At 37.0% G+C, this 12,886-nt stretch overlaps 1 protein-coding gene across 1 annotated transcript in view; it reads left to right on the forward strand.

Moving 5' to 3' along the window:
* Nucleotides 1–12,886, forward strand: part of LOC307118278 (zinc finger SWIM domain-containing protein 6) — a 110,145-nt gene that overhangs the window by 58,993 nt on the left and 38,266 nt on the right. Inside the window, exons 2-4 of the mRNA XM_079803854.1 lie at nt 3,362–3,718; nt 6,586–6,734; nt 9,610–9,760. Of these exons, the coding sequence (XP_079659980.1) occupies nt 3,362–3,718; nt 6,586–6,734; nt 9,610–9,760 (657 nt within the window). The remainder of the gene's footprint in view (nt 1–3,361; nt 3,719–6,585; nt 6,735–9,609; nt 9,761–12,886) is intronic.

A 12,886-nucleotide genomic window follows, 5' to 3' on the forward strand; every position in this document is an offset into this window, starting at 1 on the left:
ACTGATGTGAATGACGTGTGTGTGTTTGTGTATTTTGAGGTGACCCAGGACGGTGTGTGTGTGTGTCGTGTGTTCACAGCGTCAGCGGCGATACACACGCGCCGCTCCAGATTCATTTGTGTGGTGATGAATAGCAGAATCTCTCCTGCGTTTGTTTATATTGGCTTCCAAATCTGCGCTTACTTTCATTATTACCTTCCCCGTCCTCGGGGAGTGTTTTAGAGAAAAATAATTTGGATTATGAAGCTGACTGCTGAGCTCGTCGTCTGAGAGTTAAAGTGTTTGTGTCTTGGTGATTGAGCGGAGCGCTGTAAGTGGCCACCTGGAGACCGCCTGTATAATTAGTTGATTTGCGGCGTGATGCACGAAACATCGCCGCTTTTGTCCGCTTGCCGTGCAGAAGAATAGCAGCGCTGTTTCCTGAGCTGGATGGTGGTTTGCGTTGAGGAATCCCCCTGAAGACGTCTAGACGCACGTCAAGTGTTTACTCCGGATCGGACCCGGGCTGTTGAGTGTCCAAACGACACACACACACAGCGAGTGGTGTATTACACACATCTTTTGTTTCCACACAAACCTGCACATGACCAGTGCAAACCGAGGATGAAGCGTGTCTTATGTAAGAGTTGTAGCTGGAAACATGGATTAGAGCGTTCGGCCCTCTCTTCAAGGCTCTCCAACTGGGTTTAGAAATCGCTCCTGGCGTCTTCTTTCTCCACATCCTACAAGATGAAGCTTTTCTCAAGTGATCGAATATATTTAGCGATGTGGAAGAGGCGTAGAGGTGGACGCTGCTGGGTCAGCACATTGAGAAAGGAAGTGAAACTCGAACATTCATCCCTTTTCTCTTGTTGCAATAGTGGGCCGCTCCACCACTAACAGGATATGTGCTATTAAAGGGCGGAGTCTGTCTTTAGCCTTTAGGCAACAGTTGATCTGAATGTGGGACACACACACCATTAAATAGCTCTTTATAATGTATTGTTTTCTTGCAGTTTTGTTATAGTGACACACACACAAACCTGCATTAGTCAATGCCAACGGACACCACAAAATGAATATGAACACTTGTTTTTAATTATAATTTTATTTCTAGTTTTGTAATTACAATTGAATTATTAATATATTTAATGCATTTTTTTGTTTTGTTTTTATTGATTTTTTTTTTTTTTTTATTTAGTTCATTTTGTTTTTATTTATTTTACTTTTTTTTATAATACACACTTATAATAAAAAATGTGGGACAAATTAAAATGGTTATTATAAATTAATATATTCATATATTTAATTAATTTACTTTTATTTAGATATTTAATTTTGTATAATACACTTATAATAAAAATACAAACAGCAGGACAAATTAAAATGTTGTTATTAATATATTTATTTGAGTTGATTTTTTATTTTATTTTTTTTACATTGATTTTATTTTTTTTAATATAATACACTTATAATAAAATTACAAACGGTGTGACAAATGAAAACTGTTATTATTCATATATTTTTTTGTTTTGTTTTTATTTGCCTTTATTGATTTTAATTTTAATTTATTTTATTTTTTTCACTGATTTAGATTTTTTTGTAATACAAACAGTGGGCCAAATGAAAACGGTTATTAATCATATTTTTAATTTATTTAATTATTATTTTTAATTTATTTTTATAATCCACAAAAATACAGGCACTTGACTAAATGAAAACAATAGAACAAAGACACAAATGTAGTAAACCGGGATTTAAATGCTTAAATATTGGAAACCGCCCAAGCAGGAAGTGAAGTCTGCTATAGACGGGCTCATGTTAACTCCCTGGGCGTTGGGCGGATGGGCCGCCTCATTAATATCTGCTTTACTTGCTAGTTAATGTATGGTTCTCCGCCTCTTTTGGATCGGCAGCAAGAGCACTTAAAATAATATTCAAATGAGCATCTGTATTATTCAGTCCTGCCTTTGTAGTGGCACACGGCAGTCGCGAGCAGCTCCGCCCATATCACACACACACACACACACACACACACACACACACACACACACACACACACACACACACACACACACACACACACACACACACACACACACACACACACACACACACACACACACACACACACACACACACACACACACGCGCGTACATAGACATCTGTTCACCAACAGTAAACTGAGACTTCCTCATCCTCTCTCCCTCTTTACACTGTCCCTGTATCACTTTTCAGGATTTCATTGTACTTTTGCATACATTTAATGTGAGTGTTTTGGTTTGTTTTATATTTATTCAATATTTTATTTTGTTTGTTTGTTTGTTTGATATTTTATTTAATATTTATATTTTTTTTATGTTTTGTTTTATATTTATTTTATTGCAGGTGTTTTATTTTATTTTATATATTTTATTTATTATATTATATTTGTATATTTATATTTCCTTTTTATATTTATTTGTTTATATTTAATATTTAATATTTTGTTTTATTTAATTATATTTATTTTATTTTATATTTATATTTATATTTCATTTTATATTTATTTGTTTATGTATGTTATATAGGGTTAGGGTGTATATATATATATAATATATATATATAGGGCTGTCAAAAGATTAATCGCATCCAAAATAAAAGTTTGTGTTTACATAATATATAATATATATATGTGTGTGTACTCTGTTAATTATTATTTATATATAAATACACACACATTCATGTATATATTTAAGAAATATTTTCATGTATGTACTGTATATACATTTATATAATCTATAGTATATATAAATATAAATGTTTTATATATAAAAATAAAAAAAAATTCTTAAATATATACATGAATGTGTGTGTATTTATATATAAATAATAATTAACAGAGTACACACACATATATTATGTAAACACAAACTTTTATTTTGGATGTGATTAATCGCGATTAATCTTTTGACAGCCCTAATATATATATAACTTTTTTTATTTATTTAATTTTGTATATATTTTTTTAATTTATATATTGTTTTATAATTTATATTTAATTTTATAATTTTTTAATTTTATATATTTATGTTTTATCATTTTTTTTTTAAAGCAAGTGTTTTATTTTACTTTGTTTTATTTATTATATTTTATGTTTTTATTTTATTCACTAGAGGAAAACTGATCGGTTTGAGCAAAATAAAGCCTAATCATTTAAAATGCAGAGTTGATACAGTCATGAATGGAAGTTTGTTGTATTTGTGATCCTCTGCTGATGTCCGGTCAGTCGAAGCGAATGCATCTCCCACAATCCGAGCCGGCTGACGGCCTGAGCCGAGTTTGGCGGATGCAGTGACCGTCAATCCCAGGATATTAACTCTTTGTTTCTCTGTCTCTCAGGTTTCCATCTCAGCGGCACCGTAACGGAACCCGCCACGCCGTCCGAACCCGAGATGGTGTGCAGCGTAGCCATTAGCTTCGACCGCTGCAAGATCACCTCAGTGACGTGCGGCTGTGGAAACAAGGACATCTTCTACTGCGCCCACGTGGTGGCGCTCTCCCTGTACCGTGTACGGAGGCCCGAGCAGGTCAAACTTCACCTCCCCATCTCAGAGACTCTTTTCCAGATGAACAGGGACCAGCTGCAGAAGTTTGTGCAGTATCTCATCACCGTCCACCACACAGAAGTTCTGCCCACGGCCCAGAAACTGGCCGACGAGATTCTCTCGCAGAACTCGGAGATCAATCAAGTGCACGGTGAGCTCCGGCCTAAAGGGCCCTCCATATCAAGAGCCTGATACTTCACATTCCTGCTCTCACAGCCAGCTAAACTCAACCTCTGCATTACCAGCGAAAGAATTAACAATGAAAACATTAGATATATCATTATATGGTGACACTTTGCAATCGGTTTTCCTTGGTTAACGTGAAGTAACTTCTACAGCATTTAATAATCTCTAATACATTATTAAAATCAATAGTTGTATGTGTTAACATTAGTTAATCAACTAACATGAACAAACAATGAACAGCTGTATCTTATTAACTAACATTAACTAAGATTAATAAATACAGTGACAGATGTTCTGCTCCTGGTTAGTTCATGTTAACTAGTCCATGTTAACTAATGACACCTCATTGTAAAGTGTTGCTGATTATATATTTATATTACAGTGACTTTTGTTAAAATGTTATGTTTTGTCGCTTTCATTTTTTTATGTTGAGTTTAGAATAGATTTTCTGTTTTGTTCAAGTTTTTGATTTTATAATTTTTTTATAAATATATTTGATTTTTACATTTTATTTGATCTTATATTTTGTTGTATTTTATATATTTTTATATATTTATTAAAATATATATATTTTTTATTTTATTTGATCTTATATTTTAAAAATATATATAAAATAAAATAAAATAGATTTTATTTTTATATTTTATTTTATTTTATCTTATATATATATATATATATATATATAAAAAATAAAAATAAATATATATATATATATATTTATTTATTTTATCTTATTTTTATTTTATAAATATATTTTTTAAATAGATTTCATTTTTTATATTTTATTTTTTTATATTTTATTTTTTAATTAATAAATAACGAATCATTTAAAAATAAATAAAGCCTAATTTAAAATGCAAGTTTTAAAGCTGTTGGAGAAAATATTGCAAAAATATAGAGGGGAATTTTTTTTATATATATATTTTTATTTTTTATTTTTTTATTATTATTATTATATATAAATTTTGCCCCCGCTGTCAGATTCTTAGAATTAAACGATCAGTTTTTGCTCCTACACCTTTAAGATTTCTGTATATTACTGACCTTTGATCAGTCATTTTCCATAAGCTACATAGAATGACTGTAAATATAGTCGGTAATATGTTAATTAGCTCATAATTGTGGCTTTACAACCGTGAAAATATCGTCTTAAGATGTGTTTGCATCTTAATTTCATTAGATTCTCTGGACTGAGGAGGGAGTTAGTTTATAAATATAGTAAATCAAACTTTTTTTAAATGTGAAAATGGCAAACTAAATCCTATTTTCCATCACAGCACCCCTTTAAAACTTAGTTTGGCTGATTTTTGTAACGCTCATGCACATTTCCATTAGCATTAGCTCTGTTCCTGAGCTACGCCGCGGCCTGGCGCTGTTGATGACATCAATCTGAAGGGAAAGAAAGACTCTTCTAGTCTCTTATCGTTTCAGCATTAGGCACAATGGTCATATTATATTTCACTTTTGTCGGGAAGGGGAAATCTAAAGCGGATGTGCCAATTATAGGGGGACAAAACGTCAGCGAACAGCACATTGCAGATCAGGGGGAAAGGAAGTGCTTTCATCAGGCCAGGCCTGTGTGAGGTCACGGCTGGAATGCAGGAAGTTGGTTTGATGTGGCGTCTAATAAATCTTTACTATAGACCCTCAGCATTGTCGACTCAGTTTAAATCATCAGCCGTTGTTTGGGGTTTGGGGGTTTTCTTTCCCCGGCATGTGTTTAATTTTAGACCAACACTTTTCATTAAAGTGGACCTGTTTCTGGCTCTACTAGAGCAGGTTTTCCTGCTGTAATGTTGATTATTTCCTCATATTCTCCATTGTTGCGGCTCCTCTCTTCCCAGTCTGTCAGTAATGCTCTGTCTCTATGAAGCCCCTCCTTCTGAAAAGCACACTGTGCTCTGATTGGTTGGCTGGAGCAGTGTGTTGTGATTGGTCCCTTACCATAACCGGCAGTTTCAACCTTAGACTGTAAATTATACGGATGTAGTGTCCGTGACGTCACCCATAGGATTCTGAAGAGCAGTTTTGAAGCGTAAAGTCGGGTCGAGCCGGCCGTCGCCATCTTGTCACTCCCGGATAACAGAAAATGGGCAAAGAGGCGGGACGTGGGCGGAGCTTAGGTGACACGATGACTAACAGACAGCAGACAAACGGCAATCCACCTGTCACTCAAAGTGGCCACGCCCTTAATTATGCAGAACTTTAAGGCTTTATATAAAGTAAACGAACGAGTTATAAAAATATTCACCCCCCTCACAGTCGTCATGAAGGGCAAAATTAGCCGTATAGACCAAAAGCACAGTTTGTCCCAGACTGTAAACATGTGTTCTTCTGCTGTAAAGTCGGCCATTTTAACATGAGCTCAATGAGATTCTGCTCCTTCTGGAGTCTGCCTCTAGTGGCCAGTCCATGAACTGCAGTTTAACTCACTTCCCTATCGGCTTCAAGAGAAACTGCGGGAGGAGCCGCTTGGTTTCAACACACACTACTAACTAACTCAACCAGGCCCCGCCCCTTTATTCTGCATATTAATTATTTAAATGAGGAATATTGTGACGTGTAAGAACTCAAGGCTACAATGGAGGAGTTTCCGGAGTTCAGAATAACTCTTTGGAAACAGTTTCCGCGCTCAAACATCGACATTACACACTGAAGATAGACGAACATTAACAGAAGCAGAATACGACTCTGTATTAATTGCATTAGTTGTGTTGAGGATTTTGGGCTGGCTCTCATTCTCATTTTATGTGTAGTAAGTTTGATCAACATTTTTTATTGAATCATCACCATACCGTTCACTGATCTCTTGGTTGTGCATTTATGAATTAGGGGCCCCGGACCCCACAGCAGGGGCCAGCGTGGACGATGAGAACTGCTGGCATTTGGATGAGGAGCAGGTCCAGGAGCAGGTCAAGCTCTTCCTGTCCCAGGGGGGATACCACGGCTCGGGCAAACAGCTCAATCTCCTGTTCTCAAAGGTGGGGTGAAGCTCTGCTTAAAGGGATAGTTCACCCAAAAAGGAAATTTCTGTCATTAATTCCTCATCCTCATGTTGTCCCAAACCCATACGGTCATCTTCAGAACACAAATGAAGATCTGAGAGCTCTCTGACCCCTCCATAGACAGCCATTTAACTCTTTCAAGGCCCGGAAAGGAAGGAAAGACATCATTAAAATAGTCCCTGTGAATCCAGTGGCTCAACATTAATGTTATGAAGCCACAAGAATACTTTAGTGCACAAAAACAAACAAAAATAACGACTTTATTCAACAATTTTGTTCTGGCCTGTGCCTGAACCACTGGACTATATACCTTTCTGACCCTTGAAAGTGTTAAATGGCTGTGTATGGAGGGGTCAGAGAGCTCTGGGATTTCATCAGAAATATCTTCATTTGTGTTCTGAAGATGAACGAAGGTCTTGCGGGTTTGGAAGGACATTAGGGAGAGGAATTACACTTGTGGGTGAACTATCCCTTTAAAAACATCTTGCTTCTGATGATCTTCCCTTTTCCACATCACTGCATTAGCATTTGAAGTGATAAAATAGAAGTGATGCTGAAAGTTTTGCATGCAAGCATTAACCTACCCGCTAGAAAACTCAATGCATTGTCTGGTTGATCTCTTACATCAAGCAAAATACTGCAATAAAGCTACAAAATCACAGCCTGTAAGAAAAAACATCTAATGTTTAATGCATATGTTGAGTGGAATTTTGAACCAATGAGATTTCACTGTGGGTGGAGCTACACTTAATTTTTGTTGTTGTTGAAAGAACTAAATTTGTATTCAGCAAAGATGCATTAAATTGATCACAAGTGGTATTTATAATGTAAAAAAAATATATATAAAAAAAAAAATGCTGTTTTTTTTTTTACTCTCTATTCATCAAAGAATCATGAATAAGGAAACGTGTCACGGTTTCCACACACATCTGAAGCAGCACAACTGTTTTCAACATTGATAATAGTCAGAAATGTATGGACGCTTGTTTCCACCACGGAATAAAACCATTTAAAAGATAATTGCGGCTTTTTAATCTCTGACTTTTTTTCTCAGAATTGTGAGATATAAACTCGCAATTGCCTTTTATTTTTTATTCTGTGGCGCTGTCATGACAAATCCTGTCCCCCTGTGAAATAGTGTCCGCTTAGGACCCCAGAGCAATTCTATTGGCTGAAAGAACTTTAAATGGGTAATATGTTCAGAGCCTGATTACAATTCTAATAGTTTAGTTTTTTGTCATTTAAATTGTGTTAAAATAGCCTTTAACGTCGTGCAAATCATATGACGTTAAAGGCTATTTTAACACAATATTATATAATACTAGTATATAACCGAAGCTATAAGTTGTGAAATCAAGCATATCTCATTCTTAATGTTTTTTTAGTTAGCGTATGTTCTAGCATAGCATACAGCTACCAGATTAGCTTAGTTTATACACCACGGTTGCACTTACCCTACATCTTAAAAGCCCCGCTTTAATGTTTATACAATTAAAAAAAAAATCCTGTTGTATTTATTTTGTGCACCTGTTCTGTATATTATAGTTTTTTTAAGCTACAGTCATTAAACAAAACATCGCGATAACAGCTTTTGATCAGGCATTTAAAACCGTTGGGTCCTAAGCGGACACTATTTCACAGAGGGACAGGATTTCTCATGATAGCGGAAACAAGCCTCCATAGAATCCATGTTTGAAACATTTCTATGGATTCTTGTTTCCGCAACCAGTGTTGGGGAAAGTTACTTTGAAAAGTAATGCATTACAATATTGCGTTATTCCCTTAAAAAGTAACTAATTGAGTTACTTAGTTACTTTTTAAGAAAAGTAATGCGTTACGTTACTTTTGCGTTACTTTTTCTCACCTGGGCTGGGCTTGTTTTTGTTGTTTTTAAAAAAAAAAGTTATATTTTTGTAAAGACCTCTTCATACCAAAATTGAAATAATAAGCCCCAGGCTGAGGTAAAAATGCAGATTCCCGCATGAACAGTAGAGGGCGCAGCTCCATTCTGGATAATGGTAGAATAGGACGCAGGAGAAAAAAGTTTTACCAATAAAAACAAAAAATCTAGTAATTTTCATCATCAAAGGTCAGCAGCAAGACATTGGTAAATTAAATATAAAGGTAGATTATGCATAAAAATAGTTGTTTTATTTAACATTTAATTATTGCCGGTTTGCATAGTATTCTGATTTTGCATTTGACTGATTTTATTCATTTTGAGGAGTACAAAATCTTTACTGTGCAAGTGAGATAAATAAATGCTCACTATAATAGAACTACAATAACCATCATGTTCACACACACGCCTCTGCACTTATTTTTCTCAACATGGGGGCAGGAGAGCTGTCAGTCAAATTAATGTGAAAAAGTAACTCAGATATTTTGTTGTAAATTTGAAAAGTAATGCGTTACTTTACTAGTTACTTGGAAAAAGTAATATTACGTAACTCAAGTTACTTGTAATGCGTTTCCCCCAACACTGTCCACCACAGAATAAAGAGTAATATTTCTTAAACAGCGAATGATCAGTGAAGGATCATGTGACACTGAAGACTGGAGTAATGATGATAAATTCAGCTTTGATCACAGGAATAAATTACACTTTACTATGTATTCACATAGAGAACAGTTCTTTTAAAATATTTCACTATGTTTACTGTATTTTCGATCAACTAAATGCCGCCTTGGTGCATTTTTGCTGACTCCTAGCGTCACAGTTGTGGCTATTTAGAACCGGTTGAAAATGGAGAATGTCTGGTTTGGATGCAGCGTCAGGTTTAGTGTTTTCCTCATTGTTCTCGTTGTGGTGCACGTGCTCAATGTGTGTGTGTTTGCACGTGTTCTGCAGGTACGGGAGATGCTGAAGATGCGGGACTCTAACGGCGCCCGCATGCTAACGCTGATCACCGAGCAGTTCATGGCCGACCCGCGGCTGGCTCTGTGGCGGCAGCAGGGAACCACCATGACGGACAAATACCGGCAGCTGTGGGATGAGTTAGGTGAGAACAACCCCGTCTCGTCCTTGCAGAGGGCAACAATAAACACCTTCTAGAGCAGGTTTTCCTGCTGTAATGTTGATTATTTTCCTCATATTCTCCATTGTTGCGGCTCCTCTCTTCCCAGTCTGTCAGTAATGCTCTGTCTCTATGAAGCCCCTCCTTCTGAAAAGCACTGTGCTCTAATTGGTCGGCTGGAGCAGTGTGTTGTGATTGGTGTTTGGGAAATGTCCCGCCCCTTACCATAACTGGCAGTTTCAACCGTACTGTAAAAAAATACGGGCGTATTGTCCGTGACGTCACCCATAGGATTCTGAAGAGCAGTTTTGAAGCGTAAAGTCGGGTCGAGCCGGCCGTCGCCATCTTGTCACTCCCGGATAACAGAAAATGGGCAAAGAGGCGGGACGTGGGCGGAGCTGAGGTGACGCGATGACTAAGACAGCAGACAAACGGCAATCCACCTGTCACTCAAAGTGGCCACGCCCTTAATTATGCAGAACTTTAAGGCTTTATATAATGTAAACGAATGAGTTATATAAAAATTCACCCCCCTCACAGTTGCCATGAAGGGCAAAATTAGCCGTATAGACCAAAAGCACAGTTTGTCCCAGACTGTAAACATGTGTTTCTTCTGCTGTAAAGTTGGCCATTTTAACATGAGCTCAATGAGATTCTGCTCCTTCTGGAGTCTGTCTCTAGTGGCCAGTCCATGAACTGCAGTTTAAGTCACTTCCGTATCGCTTGGTTTCAACACACTACTAACTAACTCAACCAGGCCCCGCCCCTTTATTCTGCATATGAATTATTTAGATGAGGAATATTGTGACGTGTAAGAACTCAAGGCTACAATGGAGGCGTTTCAGTGCTCAAACAGCAACATTACACACTAAAGACACGTGTCAAAAAGCAGAATAGGACTCCGTTAAAATGCATGTAGGTGTGTGTGTGTGTGTGTGTGTGTCTCTCAGTCAGGCGTGTTTTCGAGACTTCACTGCACTCAGCGTCTGTGCGGATCTCTGTTTAAAATCCACCTGCGTCTCTGAGGACGGCCATTTAGAGGATACTGCAGTTGCCAGATTGCATATTCGTAGCTTTTGCTCTTGATCAATATTGCATATTCTTTTCCCACTTAAAACCCTCTCGGGTGTTTCCGTCTAAAATACACTGTGGTAAGCACACGAGCGAACCCGAGCACTGGAAACCGTCGGCGCACTTTAGCCCGTTTCCGAAATGCTGCGTCCTGCTTCTATTGCTTCAATTACTGTAACTGGATCAAAACGCACGCAGCCAACAACAAATGTTGTTTTACTGCCATTCAATCCACCTAGCGTATTCTACACAAGGAATATATCATGCCTTTCCGTCTCGATCTCATGCTATCAGCACTATTGGAATGAAAGTGGGGAAAATTGGAAGGACGTGTAATCATTTTAATTGTGACTGGCTCGCCACTTCGCTCTAGCCTGCCAATTCTCAAATCCTGTGATGTTTCATCAATTTTGCCTTGGCACTCGGTGGGCACAATTGCTGGCGTCCGGGTCCCCGGGTGCCGAGCGCAGAAGCGGAGCGGGAGATAAGCACTAGACCGGTGGACCCGCATATCGGACGCGGCGTTCGAGCCATGAGATCACTCGATCTTGTGCTAGGAAATGTGCCGCATTTACTGTTAAATGCATTTACACTACCATTCAAAAGTGTGGGGTCAGTAAGAGTAAGAAATTAATACTTTTATTGGGCAAGGATGCATTAAATTGATCAAAAGTGACATTTATAATGTTGCAAAAGATTCTATTTTAAATAAAGGCTGTTCTTTAGGACCTTCTATACATCAAAAAATCGTGACAAATAAAAATATGAGCTGTTCTCATCATTGATAATTCAATTCAATTCAACACTTATAGCTCAAACAGTAGAGCTTGGCGCTAGCAACGCCAAGGTCATGGGTTCGATTCCCAGGGAAAGCAAGAACTGACTAAATGTAAAATGTGTACCTTGAATGCAATGTAAGTCGCTTTGGATAAAAGCGCCTGCCAAATGCATAAAAAATGTAAAATGTAAATGTAAACACTTTATTTGTCCCCAAGGGGCAATTAACAAGGCCACGTAGAGTAACACACAATCACTATGCATAAAAGAATCATACAATAAACAAATAACACAGTGTGCACAAGTGCAAATGTATTAAAACAAGTCCAACCATTTATAAAAAGGAATAAATACGTTAATATATATGTATATATATGCAATTAAAAAATCACTTGATGGTGCTTAAAGACGGCTGTAAATTTAAAAGCTGCACCGATTTTGGAATTGATAATAGAAATGCAGAAATGCATTTGTGAAGGGTCATGTGACACTGAAGACTGATGATGAATTCAGCTTTGATCACTGGAATAAATTACACTTTACTATAGAGAACAGCTGATTTACACTGGAATAATATTTCGCTATTTTTTCTGTATTTTTGCATGCTTTCATATCTCTGTTTGGACGTTTTTAGAGGGCTGATGCTTTAGTTTCCGAGCTGACGGTGCGACTACAAGGAATTTGCGGGGTTGAACGCGATTAGCGGGGCGTTTGTGTGCAGTGAGGCCTTCTGTGTCCGATTTTTGTTTGACGGAGGATGAGGAGAGGCTGCAGGAAGGGGAAGAGAGGCCCTTTGTGTCACAAAAGGGAAGTGGGCTGTTTAACGAGTGGCCCCTGGATAGGGCCTCACATCCAGCACGAGGCCTACACACTTGTAATGTTGCATCCCACAGAATTAAGGGAAATGAGGTTTGCAATATGTCTCCCAGATTAGTCTGGTCTGGTTTACTGATTGAGTCGGCTAGGAACCGCTCGCTTAGACAGGAAGAGAGAATGTGTAACAAAGCGTAATATTTAATATTTAGGATCAATTTGAAACCATTGATACCACAAGAATGGATGGGAAGCAAACTGTTAATCTAAATAAAATTAGCATAAAATGCATGTATTCAATTTATTTGTATTATTATTAGTATTAAGGATGATGATAATAATAATCACAATAATGGTAGTAGTTTTTATATGAATTATTATATTTATTATTATTATTATTATTAATCTGCAAAAAACTTTGCTATTATGTATTATAATATTATATAATAT

The sequence above is a fragment of the Gobio gobio genome (assembly GCF_949357685.1).
Source record: "Gobio gobio genome assembly, chromosome: 22".
Classification (NCBI taxonomy): domain Eukaryota; kingdom Metazoa; phylum Chordata; class Actinopteri; order Cypriniformes; family Gobionidae; genus Gobio; species Gobio gobio.